This window comes from Leucopleurus acutus (genome assembly GCF_964270905.1).
Source record: "Leucopleurus acutus genome assembly, chromosome: 9".
Classification (NCBI taxonomy): domain Eukaryota; kingdom Metazoa; phylum Chordata; class Mammalia; order Artiodactyla; family Delphinidae; genus Leucopleurus; species Leucopleurus acutus.
The window spans coordinates 94,764,798-94,778,654 of NC_139144.1; the positions used below are offsets into that span (position 1 = coordinate 94,764,798).

Here is a 13,857-nt window from a genome sequence, read left to right on the forward strand (position 1 = left end):
ATAGTTTAACCTTTTCCAAAATACCTTATCAATGGAATTAAACAGCACATGACCTTTGTCAATCTTGATTTTTAAGAGTTCATGGAGATGAAACTGGATTTAAAGGAAATGGGAAAGATTATTGTTCTGCTGGTTAGTGTCTAGGATTAACCAAAGTTACTGCTTATATTTAGGCAAGTAGCTAAATGAGTTAAATTTCTGACCTCAGATTTCTGACCTTAGATTTCAGGGAAAGCACATTTCTGTACTACCCTTTTTTTTTTTTTTTTGGCTGCACCGGAAGCCGGATCTTAGTTCCCGGACCAGGGATTGACAGGGCGGCCATGTCCTAACCACTGGACTGCCAGGGAATTCCCTCTACTACTTTTAAATAAAGTTATTATGGTTTTGAAAATGCAACTTCAGAGGTCAGCCTGAGTGTTTTCTAGAGAAGTGGAGAACTGCTCAAGGCCCAGACACTGAACACTGTGGTCTCAGGTCCCCAACCTTTGAGTGCTGGCAGGGTCAGCACTCAGACCTCAGAATGAGTGCCTCCTTCAAACCCTAGTGCTCCCCACATGGTCTAGCAAATTCTACCGGCCACTTCCTGTCCCACTCCAGGGATCCAGGTCTTTAACTTCCAAGCTCCTCGAGGTCTCCTTCCTACAGGGATAGACTCTCTCACCACCTACCTCGCAGAGGACTGGTGCTGCTTACTCTTCCGGGAGGAAGTGGTGCTGGTAGGTTGCTGCCGCATCACGTGGGCCACGCCCACATTTAAGGGTTGAGCTGCTGGAAGGGTCACATGACCAGTCAATAGCGCCGGCTGCTGCATGATGGGATTGTAATGGCTGCCGTGAGCATGCGTGTTCCTAAAAGGAAGATGGGAAAACAGGCTCTTTACTGGTTTTATAGAAACAGAGCTCGTTTATAAGATAAAGTTCCCTCCCCAATTAAAAGCCAAACTAAAACAAAAAGGTGGGTCTCTCACTACCCGGAGAGTTGTTGAAGGGAGGAGCCACCCCAGGTGACTTCAACAGGTAAGTTTCCCTGGTGCAGTAACATTTAAGTGGTAGGGACACAACTAGGTGAGTGAGAAAGAGGGCATTTCAAGCGGGGAGAATGCCAAGTAGGCAGACTCAGCTTAAGTTCTGGGGAGAGAAAATAAATATTCCCTCCAGCTTTTCAAGTCCCTGAACAGGTGACTGTGCTGTGTATTTTATTTTAGAATTTACCAAGTGCCTTCAGTGGGTGATTCCACTCTGTGAGGGAGGCAGGATATCTTAGTAATACCACTTTATAAGGGAGGATATTGTAGTTTATGTGAAAAACAAACTTCGAAGGCTGGGCGCCGTATGTTTCTGGCGTTCGGAAGTGTTAACACTTTAGAATTTTCTCAGCGGCCAGCACAATGCTCGGGCGTGTAGCAGCTGATTAATGAGTTACACGCTTCCTGAATGAACAATTAGATTAACTGAAGGTTGACTAGACATGCATAGAGTTTGGTACTAAGTGAAAATTACTAACGTCAGACACATGCTGATAAGAAACACTGCCAGCCATTATCCTGAAAATGGGTTATATGGGATCTGGGTTGTGTGGCACTCAAAGGCTTGTTTTCCCACAGAAATATTAAGAGTAGTGGTGAATTAAGAGAATTACCCATAAAAACCCATTTAATACATAATAAAATGAAAAGGTATAGAATTCATCTGAATATTTAAAATATTATGAAATTTATCTTTGAAACTTAGGGAGAAAGATGAATAGGAGAAAAAGAAGTAGGGAGACACTTTTGGACATTTCCATGAACTTTAGAAACTGATGTTGTAGCTTCTTTACTTTGTTGCTATTTCATCTACAGACATGGCACTCTTTTTCCTTTGATACCTGTCTAGCACTGGTATTTCTCTTTTGTTTATTAGCCATGATCACAGACGTTCTTTGGACCACACATGAAATGGAGAAGAGACTGAAAAGAAACTGTGTTGCCTTTAGGTGTCTTCTGTGGTCACCAGATCAGAGATGAGGAGGGATGAGGGATAAGAAAATACGCATGAGTGAGTGAGTATTGCTGAAATTCAATGAGCTATAAATGCTGAAAGACAAAGGAAAGAAGGAGTACAGCATACGTGTGGTCTTTTAGGAGAAGAAGGGGTGAGGAAAAAAACACAACTGGTCAAACAGCTTTCCACTTGGTTGCTGTTCCTAATGAGCTGAAGAGGGAAGGTGGTCTTGCTGAGCATGAACCAGTGGGAACGGGGGAAGGGCAGATAACAGATCTATTTACTGCCTGTCATGTACCAGGCGCTGGTAGGGTAGGTTAAATTCAGTCAAGTGCTTTGTTTCTTTATCTTAAATTTAAACCTCCCAACGATCCTATGAATAGACGCATGTCCCCGCTTTACTGAAGAAGCACCAAGGCTCACACAGGTTAAGTAACTTTTCCCACGTCCTGCAGGGCCAGACATGAGCCCAGTTTTACCTGGTTTGAAAATGCTGCCAATGAGTGGGGGGAGATGTAGGAAGGGTGCTGTCAGTGGGAGGTGAATGGGGCTGTGATAAGCAGCCCGTGTTCCTCTCTTCTTCTTACTACATTAAATTAGAATTAGTGTATTAGTAATTAGAAAATTAACTGGCAGAACAGAGGAAGCTGCAGTTGAGGCTGGACTGGGGGCCTGTCTCTCCACCTCTCGACCTTTTGTCCAGAGCTCTTCATTCACAGTAGCCTTTCAGGGCAGAAAAGGAGCTGTCAGGAGGCTCCATGGCTGGTATGGAGGCTGTCAAGAGGGTGAGGGGTGCGACCTGCCCTGCTGTTTGGGCTGAAAGAGAGACAGTGCAGGGGGCCACGGGAAGCTGGGGACAACTTGGGGGCTGCCATTTGGTTCTGCACTGGTGCAGCGGGGCATGGTGGTGGTGTTGGCGTGGGGTGGGTGGCAGGTACAAGGAAAAGTGGAAAGCGGCCATAAAAACAACGGAGCGATGTGCCAGTGATGAAGCTGGCGAGCGGGATGGGGTGGGGGGCTTGGGAAACAGATGCAGGGGGTGTGGCATGCTGGTGGCTGTCAGCTGGTTGCCTCTGGGGTCTGCGGAAAGTGCACTTGGATCTCGAAGATATGACTATCAACTGAAGAGACACACTCAGCAAACACACCAGAGTTTATCATCCCAAATAAAGCCCTTTCTGTCAAGCCTCCCCCTGGGAGGTCTGCGATGACTCCAGTGTGCTCGCGTCTCAGAACACCTCGAGAACACTTTCCGGAATTGCATAGGAGCCTCGGGGACTCTCTTCCGCATCCTTTCGCTGGTGACAAATCTTTGTTTTCTGGGAGTGGAATTTAATTCTGAGAAACAACCAGAAAAATCGTCCCATGCCAAGTCTGGTGAATTACACTGGTGATCAAATAATGGAACTGAATTTTGGGTTGAAAATGACAACTGACCATAATGTAATGAAGCTGATTTTCGAGTGTCCTGGTACACATTTATTTAAAAATAACCTCTCATTACACTGTAGTCTATTCCACCTAATAATCTTTTTAATTTAAAAAGCAGGGGATTCTGGTACAGGCCAGCCCGGCAGCTCTCTGGGTCAGTGGTAGACGTGCCTCCCATCCCAGACATGCCTGCTGCCTCGCTTACCTCCAGTCCGCCAACTGCTGGGTGCCGGCCATGGTCTCGGGAATCACAGTCGCATGCTGCACCGACGTGTGCGTGGCCACCCCAGTCAGCTGCTGCCACGCCGGGGGAAGCAGGATCTGCTGGGTCCCACTTGGCCAGGCCTGCTGTAGGACAGAGGACGTTTGCTGTCACCGTGTCTGTTAGTCATAAAATCAATCTGCATGAGTCAAGCACTTACTTTGTGCCCAGAGTTGTGCTCGACCCTGTGATAGGTGTGAAAGTGGAGACCTGCTCTTTGGCCTCAAAATCCAGGGGAGATAAAATTAGCACATGGGACGTCAACAGAAGATAATAAGGATATGGGCGAAGAACTGTATGGAAGCAATTCATTCACATTGAAGAATGACTTATTTATAAATTTGCTCTAATGAACAAAGCTTACAATTTCCAAGAGTTCATTTATTGATTTATTCTGTCACACAATTACGTGCGAGAGATTGAGGTAGGTGAATTGGGCCATACAAGGGTAACTTCTTGCCCTCAAGAAGTTTTCTGTCTAGTATCCTTTATTTAATATTTTGCCTTGTGTTTATCAGTTAGAATCTAGAGGTCCAACTTGTGTTATCTTCTGAATCTAAGTTAACATAATTCTGAGATCACCAAGTATCCGATAGTTGCCTGCAACTGAGGGCAGGCGAGTGTGACGTACAATCCTTAGCTGGGACCTTAAGCTTACCTGAGAATTACCTTGACTTTTCCTCAAAGCAAAAATGAGACAGTGGGGGAGTCGCAGCTTGATTCTTCGTAAATATTAAGCGTTTTCTAAGAAGTCTAAAACGAACTTTCTTGATTCCTCCTTGAACAGACTTACACGTGTGCGTGCACGTGCGTGTATTGTGTTTTGAGCTCTCTGCATCTTCAGTCACTATTCTGCTTGCCTTTGGTTATTAAATGATTCACAATGAACACAGCTGTCCAAAGCTGGACACTTGAAGGAACACCACTAAGGTAAAATTCCTCTTGGGCAGATCAAGGACTTAAAAGATTTGGGATCTTAGTTATACCTCTCTCTCCACTGGGATGGAGATGACTGACACTGGGTAACTAATATAATGTAGTGCTCCACAAACTGTGCATGTGTTTAATACGTGTGTTTTGGCTCACACGTACAAACAAGCACTTCTGGAAGTGGATTACAAATTTGAGTCAAGGCTTAATAAGCAGTGATGTGTATAAAATGATACAGCCGCAGTTTAGACCTGAGTGGATCGTTCACCAGGTGTATCCTGTCATCTCTGTGGCAGATGAGACCCAGTGAAATCTCTTACACCTTGTCGATATTGCCTGTTTGCTTATTGATCTTTTTTGATAGAGGCAGAAAGCTCAGGGACCACAGATAAAACAGTAAATGCTTAATAAATGTCTGTTGATGAAATGAAGGAAGCAGTTCTACCAAGGCAAGTAACTATACTTAACTGTATTTCAGGTTTACTGAATTCAAACACCGTGAGCAGAAAAATAATTTAATTGAAACAGTTATGAGCTCAAAAGCTTAAATGAATAACAGTTTCACTGGCAGTAAGATTTCTACTGATTTTGCCTGGAACTTATTTCAGATCTCATAAAAAGCATGTGTTTTGACTAATGTCATTTTAAAATAATACATCTTGACATCAAGCTAAGGACATTATTTTTTCCCTATTTCCCTAAAATGAATATTAACATTTTACTTCAAAGGGAGATATTTTTGTACCTCTATCACTGATTGGTGTGTTCAGCTCATTTCAGACAACACTTCATCAGATATTTCTATAATTTATTACTGCCTTATAATTTATAAGGTTAGCGCTGATATTTCTGGATGCATACTGTGTGCCAAGCATAGAACTAAGACCATAAATAGATTTTCTGACTTGCTCTTAAGACCAATCCTGTGAGGTAGGGACTGTTTTCCCCTCCCTTTTCTCAAATGAGTAAACTGAAACACAGAGAAGTTAAATACCTTGCCTGGAAATATGGTAAATTAAACATACATTTACTGCTCTCCCTCTTTAAGCTCAACTAAAATGACAGTGAAGGAATGAAAAAAATATATAGAGCCATAGGACAAAGAGAACAGGAAGTGACAATAACAGTTAACAAAATTTTAGAAGCTGTTAACCAGAAAGGCGATTACTGAGTTCACAGACTGAAGGAATCTAAGGACAAGTCTGTATATTAAACTATGAGATGCCTTCACCCCCAGATCCCTGGTATGTAGAATTATTACCCGGCCTCCCCAGTCTCAAAGCAGGAGCCTGGAGGATTCTCTCTAGGGAAACTGACTATTCCAAGAGAAAAAAATATAGATACATTTGACGAGAGGGGATCTGCCAGTGAAAATGCTGAGCTCACTCCTTACTGGTCTATACAGAAGCCCACGTTCAGCTATGGAGAAGTCCACCGCCCTGCCCCTGAAGCTCTCCAGTTATTTCAGTGCTTCAGTCTTAGATATGAATGAACGGCCAGGGCTCGCCAGATTTTAAAGGAAGCTCCTAAGATGAAAGAGACTAAAACAAAAAAATGAAACTCAGAGGAAACAACAACAGTGTAGGAATCAGAAGAAAATTTCAAAAAAATATGTAATTAATGTCCTCATAGAGGTAAAAAAAATCTATCTATATATCTCCATGAAACAAGATCATGTATAAAAAGATATACCTATATTCAGAGAACGAGAAAGAACTCTTGGAAATGAGACCTATGACAACAGAAATTAACGATTCCATAGAGCTGAGAAAATATTAGGAAGTAGCATAGATCGAATATATAGAGACAAAAAGGTGGGCAGGGTCGGGGGAGATATGAAAATCATTAGATCACTTCAGAAACACCAGCACCTAATTAATAAGAATTCTGCAAAGAGGGAACAGAGAAAATGGAAGGGAAGAAGTTAACAAAGGCAAAAATAAAAGAAAATTCTCCAGGTAAAAAGGGCAAATAGGTTGTCCAGGACAATGTATTCTAAAAGACTCACAAGGAAACATGCAGTCATGAAACCTCAGACCACTGTAGACAGGGAGAGTCTTAAAAGATTTCAGAAAGAGAGAAACATAACCACCACCGAACTTCTCAATGTGTTCAAACACATCAACACATCAAACACACAAGCCTTTTAGAACTCTGGAAGAGTTTGGGGCTGCGTAATAATAGACACAGAGGAAACTAACCCAGTGAAAAGGTGAGACAATCATTAATTCCAGGAACAACACGCTGTACAGGAAAAGAAATGGAATCATAGTATATTATGAGGCTCAGCTGAAAATAATTATACAATATCGATGATAATAATTAATTAAACTTAAATTCAAAAATAACTTCCCCAAAGTGATACAGCCAGTAAGTGGTGGGGCTGGCACCTGGACACGGGCAGTCAAACTCTAGAGCCCACGCTCTCAGCCAAACTCCTACCTCTTTTTATGGAGATGATACATAACAGTGCTGGCCCTGTTCAGGATCAGGTGTTGGTGGTAACTGCATAAAAGTGGTATGAGAGAGTCTTCCTTATTCATTAACAGTATCAGGCACCAAGCAAGACTGACACAGACGGCAAGACAGAATGGCTGGAAAGACTGGCTGAAAGTAACCAGAGAAGGTTTTGAGAAGCATCGAAGTTTTGTATTTTAACAGCTTAAAGAGTCCAAGCCAGTGGTTTATCCTTAGGGAAACATTTAAAGGGGTTCCGGTGATACACGCTGATTGGCTAGAAGAATGCACAAAACTCCTTCATGGCAGGGCAGAGTCTACAAGGATCTGGCAACCAGAAATCTCCAAATCCTGGGGGCTCTGAAGGGTCAAAGCGGGTCTGGGATCTGCCATCTGAAACGTGAGATGAATCCAATACTGTATCAATCAAGAACTGTACTTCCCATCTCTCTACCTTTACCTACTCATTCATAGTTTCTGATGGTGGTCAAGATGCCAGCTCTGGCCTGGGGCTTGGAAGGACAGAGGTGACAGCTCCTTTTAGGCGGTATCAAAAAAGCGTTACTGGTAAGGCAATCCATGTCACCCTCATGTCACTGAAATGAGAGGGTGTGATTATACCCTCTTCTTCCATGAACACATCTTTGGGGTGCCCCAGAGAGAGTGTTTCCCTTTGAGGGACATGTGATGCTGCTGGGAGGTGGGGCAGAAAAGGGCAGAGCAAACAAAGCTAACATGAGGGATGGATTTAAAAGACTCTCTAAACTTTCACAGATAAACTCCTGGAAAAAGTATAACTATTTAGATAAAAAGAAATACGCAGAATTTTGGGATATATTTAAAGTAATAATCTTTGGAGTGCCTCTGCCTGATACCTAGAAATTTATCCCAAGAAAAATGAAGGCGTCAGCTTGCGTGTTTAATTGTTGCTTTTTTTCTTTTTTTTTTTTATAGTTGCCCTACTTGTTTTAGAAGTTAGCTTAGTTTCGTCCTTTGAAGGGACCATTAAACAATACCTAGGAGAGGACTTCCCCGGTGGCGCAGTGGTTAAGAATCGCCTGCCAAGGCAGGGGACACGGGTTCGAGCCCTGGTCCGGGAAGATCCCACATGCCGCAGAGCAACTAAGCCCGTGCGCCACGACTACTGAGCCTGTGCTCTAGAGCCCGCGCTCTAGAGCCCGCGAGCGACAACTACTGAGCCCGCAGGCCTAGAGCCCATGCTCCACAACAAGAGAAGCCACCGCAATGAGAAGCACACGCACTGCAATGAAGAGTAGCCCCCGCTCACTGCAACTAGAGAAAGCCTGTGCGCAGCAAGAGAAAGCTTGTGCGCAGCAACAAAGATCCAACGTAGCCAAAAAAAGAGGAAAAAACCCAAAAACCTAGGAAAGCTCGACCTTAATAGGCTAACATGTTGGCATGAATTGAGTGACAGAAAAATCAAAAGCAACCAATCAACAAAAAGACACACAGTGATGCTAGATAGGACAGGACTTTTTTTTTTTTTTAAACTTAATCTCTCTTAGGCGTCTCTGCATGTCAAGGCACTTTGGTCTACCATGTCCTTGACGCGCAGGCTCAGCGACCATGGCTCACGGGCCCAGCCACTCCTACTGCAAACAAAAGGGAGCTATGAGGACCAGAGACAGAGGAAGGAGTAGAAGGTGTGCTTTATACGCTGAAGGTTCTCTGTTTACAAACTTTCAGCAAGACACAGCTTTCTGTGCCAGCAGAAGCTGGTGTTAGTGGTCATTTGCAGTCTCAGTTTGGACATAAGAACAAAGAGATGAAGAATGGCTAATATCAATCTCAAACAAGCTGTTCCAGAAAACAGAAGAAGAGGTAATAATATCCAGCATATCTTACGAGATTGGTGTAATCTCGATGCCCAAAGCAGATAAAGATTCTACAAGAAAGAAATTCATGCCGCTTCTCACTTATGAACATAGATGCAAAAATACTAGCTATAGTGTTTGCAAACTATCCAGGATTGAAAAGCATACAAACACATCAAGCACATCATGATTAAATAAAGTTCACCCTGGACATACAGGGATAGTTTAACATTACAAAATCTATTAAGTAACTTGGTACATTAACAGATAAAGGAACAAAAACACAGGAGCATTTCAATAGATGAAGAAAGAACATTTGATGCAATTTAATATTAATTCATTAAAAAAATTAGCAAACTTGATGAAGCGTCCCTATCAACTCTTCAGAGTAAACAAAATCCGTAATGGCAAGCAGCTAGAAGAATTTCCTTTAAAGGTAGGTTCAAGTTAAGGATGCTCAATATTAACACTGTTATTAAACGTTGTTTTGGAGGGGCTGTCAGCACAGTGATATAAGAACAATAAATAAAAGTTATAAAGATTGTAAAGGAAGAAGCAAAACTGTATCATTTGTAAATGAAAAGACAGTCTACATAGAAAATCCAAGGGAATTCACAGAAACAATCAGAACTAATCAGAGTTTGGAAGGATTGCTACATAACGAACTCAATAAAGAAAAATCAGTTACTTTCCTATGAACCAAAGACAAATAATTAGAACATACAGTTAAAAAAGTTATTAATAACAAAACTGTAAAATGTTTAGGAATTATTCTAACAAAAGAAAACTTTAGTGAAAGGAATAAAAGGTAATTTATATACAGTTATACCGTGTTCAGGGATGACTTAATATTATAAGGATGTCAATTTTCCTAAAAGTAAATATAAATCCAATGCAAGTCCAATAAATACAAACCAGGGTTTTGGGTTTTGTTTTGGCTTGTTTTGGAACCAAAATTCTTATGTAAAGGTGATGATAAAATTCACATGGAAAAGCGAAGGGATAAGAATAGACAGCGAAATTTTGAAGAACAATATAGGAGCAGGGCTTTTCTGACCAGATACCAGACATATATTAAAGTCATAATAGTTAAGACAATAGGAATATTGGAGAGGACAATGGAATAGCATAGAGTGAGTCCAAAATAGACCTATGCAATTTGACTATATTAAAATTAAAACCCCAAACCTCTATTCAACAAAAGATACCATAAGTAAGTGTCTTTGGGAACCAACTTTATTTAAAAACAAAAGTGCCTCTAAACTAACGACATTTTGGTCAAGCTGTCCTTGACGCCCAACAACAGAAACAGTACAGCATGGTGGTAAAAATACAGATGCTGGTGTCTTGGGTTTCTGTTCTGGTTCTGCCACCTAATTGCCGTGTGACTTTGAGCCACTGCTTGTGCTTCATTTCCCCTATTTGTCAAAAGGAGACAAATACCTTACTATGTTGTGGGGATTAAATCAATAACAACTGTAAAGTGCCTGGCATAATGAGGATATATTTGTTATTAAGGTTCAAGTGACATTAAGGATTGATTACTATTATCATTACACCACTATGGTTACCTAAAATTTCCACAACACTTTACATATTTTCAACCAGTTTCACCTCTGTGATTTCATTCTAAGAATCTGTCAGAGTACCTGTGTGAACAGATAAGGAAGGTTCCGTCCCAAAGCTTCTGTGATCCTGGTTTTCAACTATAAAACAAAGAGATAATCTCCAAGGCTCTTTTTGGCTTTAAAAAAATAATTTCAATTTTACAAGGAAGAAATGCTAACTGACTTGCCTTGGGTCACAGAGAGTTAGGATTAAACCCTAGGTCTCCCATATTAATTTGCATTACAAAGATACAATGATAATTTCCCCAGACTCTCCCTGTGTCTAAATTTCTTCTTGTAATTGTAAGCTAGATACTTAGGAAGGTAATTCACCTGGGCATCATTCAGAATATTACTGATATATTCTAATGATTTCAAGCATCTAACTCATTGCCAGGGAGGGAATTAGCGAAGATATAGCTCTTTTGTGAGCAACATTAACATGGATCATGGTAATACCAGTAATAATAAAGAAAGAATTACCTGGGCAAGCAGACCTGGTTGGATCTGAAGAGGCTGAGCTCCTGGGGCTTGAGTGACGATGGGAACCGCGTTTTCCATTCTCACAGAGTAGCCAGCATGCTTAGAGGGAGAGGCCTGCAATCCTAGTCCAGACAACGGGCAAGGGGGAAAAGGGCTAAGTGACTGGAAACAGCTGGACGAGGAGAACCTTCCTAGCCCGCTGTGTCAGCTCTCAGCTTCCCTTGGCACTAGATACCGCCTGGTCCTTTGGAAGTCTCCCCTTTAGTTTCTAACTTAAAAAAAAAAATTTTTTTTTTTCTTTTGGCCATGCCACATGGCTTGCGGGATCTTACTTCCCCGACCAGGGACTGAACCCGGGCCCTTGGCAGTGAAAGCGTGGAGTCCTAACCACTGGACCGCCAGGGAATTCCCTCTAACTTAAAATTTAAAAGAACCACGAAAACAGCCTTGAATGTTTTCAAAGACTAGGTCTTTGAAAGATTAAGGAATCTTTAAAGCCAAAAGTGGAACAGTTATGTTGGCAAATTACAGCAGGAAAACAACTGCTTTTGACATGAAGATATATCTGCGTATGTCAAAGCCAGGCCTTGGGGGAGGAGTGAGGCGGCTGGAATTGCACTGATTCAGACTGAACCACGTCGACTTACACCAGGAGGGTTTCAGAGACAAATTCTTGAGCTTTCTGTGTAAACTGTAACCAAGCAGCCAACTCCAGCTTAGAGTCTTCAGGAGAAGAGGCCGGGGTGCATGGCCAAAGGATCACCTGGTGGGCACGTGGTCGGGGGTGGTGTCCAGGAAATGCTTTCCAGACAGATTTATATTCTTCACAAGAACTGGGACTAGTTGGCTGTCGGAGATCGGCAATTTTTTACAGATAAGCCACACAGGATATTCCATGTGAGGAAACGCAAGAGCTGACATCAGCATAACAATGGGAACACACACAATGCGCTGATTTACAGACAGCAACTGGGCCTGGGCCGAAACCACTGGCAGGTGATGAGAATAACAAGGCACTGACTTGGTGCCGAAACGTAAGTCCCACTGTTTCTAGGCTGGCTGCCGCAGTACGGGGGCCCTCAAGTTCAGTGATGCCAGGGCTCTCAGCAAAAGAAATGAAGAGGGCTTTAGCAGGACAGAGGAGTTTGGGGGCTGGCGCCCCAGAGGTGGTCCTCTTGGAAGCAGGCGAGAGGCTGTGTCCACTCAGCCTTACCTTGGAAGCCGGGTGGACACACGATGAGCGCTTGCTGGAAGGGGTCGGGCCGGGCGCAGATCTGGGCCGCTCCCGTCTGCAGGGGCATGCTCCGCTGGGCCACCGCAGCCATGGATGCCGCTGAGGGCTGGTAGAGTGCAGATTGGTAGTTTAGTATGGAGACTTCAGGATTGGCTAAGGAAAGAGTGGCACTGGTGGAGGTGGGAGCCTAAAGGAATGGTGGGGATTAAACAAAAATAAACACAAATAAAAAATGAGGGAAGTGGCATGTTGGGAGACACGAATCTAAATCAAATAAATGAACTCAAAGAAGAGCAAACAAACAAACGAAAACCAAGAGCAAAAAAGCAAAAACAGAGGGGAGTGGAAATATAGTTGGGAAGTCTCAGGGGAAAGCAGGCACCTGCAGCCCCATGAGACAGAACCACCTTTGGTGCTTACATCCAGGCCTGTTCCTAACATTCATGGGGCCTGCAAATGCAAGTGGACGCCTGCATATCATGTCTAAATACTGCAAAGTTAAAACTCGGCTAAAGGACTTACGTTCTGCCCTTCCACCTGGACACGTACACTTTCATAACCACCTGGAAGACTGGGTTTGAGTTTGAATCCCTCTTGGATTCCTTGGCTTGGCCACTGGAACATGGAGCTGAATGCCTGCCTTCCTTCTCTCCCTGTCCCAGCTCTGTCCCACAACTTGAGGGCCTTTGGGTGCATGTGTTTGGACTTGGTGGTACAGTCCATACTGGGGAGGATGAAACCAAGCCTGGGGTGCCAGGTATCCAGAGCTTGGCATGGAAGCACACATACCTGGGGAGGGCCCAGGCAGGGGGCCCTTTTTCTCAGGTCTAAGGGCAGCACTGTTTACAGATGCCCTGAGATGTTTGCAGAGCACCGTTACTGTAAAGAAATACGCTGCAGAAATAGAGACGGAGAGGGACATGCTGAGACTGGGGTTGCTTGTTGGAATTCGGTGCGTTCTCATGCTGGCGTTCAACTACTAAAGCTGGAAGGCAGGGAGGAAAGATGCCAGTGGGTCAAGAGAACTTAAATGGAGATGGGTTAGATAGATACTGAAGTTATGTCCTCTTCCCTTTCTCTTCCAGAAAGAGACAGCATTTGAGATTGAAATTCCATGTGAAGCAAAGCCACGCACGGAAGGAGAAGAAATTCTAAACTGAGAATTCTCCAGTTTCACCCCATCTTAGTCTTCTTCATGCTGAGCCTTTAGCAAGATAGGTGGAGTTACCTATGGCTTCAGATTCAACCTTTATAAGAGGTTTTGCCACTAGAGGTTACAAGCACTAAAAAAGTAAGGAGGGAAAGAGCCACAAGGATATCGTGGACACATACAAAATCAGGATTTCAAGAAGGGTATGCATGTGTGTCAAATTTGATAAAAAGGATAAAGTCTCATTTTGCATGATTTTTATACTTATATTTGATGCTGAATTTCAGTGCAAAGCAAACGAATTTGAAAGTAATCACTAAATTATTTGGCGCCCATGTTCAGATTTTAAGATATTATTGTAACAATAAGTGTCTGTTTTTGCAGCACCACACAACTGGCCTCCAGGTAGTGTGACTGGGGATGCACGTGTGACCCGTGTGGGCCAGCATCTTTTATTGGGTTGGCCAAAAAGTTCGTTTGGGT

General features: G+C 43.0%; 1 protein-coding gene across 2 annotated transcripts in view; it reads right to left on the reverse strand.

Moving 5' to 3' along the window:
* The window catches only part of HIPK2 (homeodomain interacting protein kinase 2), a 188,055-nt gene that overhangs the window by 23,721 nt on the left and 150,477 nt on the right, over positions 1-13,857 (reverse strand). Inside the window, exons 8-11 of one of the 2 annotated variants that reach the window (XM_082846982.1) lie at positions 12,204-12,330; positions 10,991-11,112; positions 3,622-3,764; positions 672-851 (exon numbers count right to left, since the gene is read on the reverse strand). In XM_082846982.1, the coding sequence (XP_082703108.1) occupies positions 672-851; positions 3,622-3,764; positions 10,991-11,112; positions 12,204-12,330 (572 nt within the window). Of the gene's footprint in view, positions 1-671; positions 852-3,621; positions 3,765-10,990; positions 11,113-12,203; positions 12,412-13,857 lie in introns of both variants that reach the window. The other variant, XM_082846981.1, reaches the window with a different exon arrangement.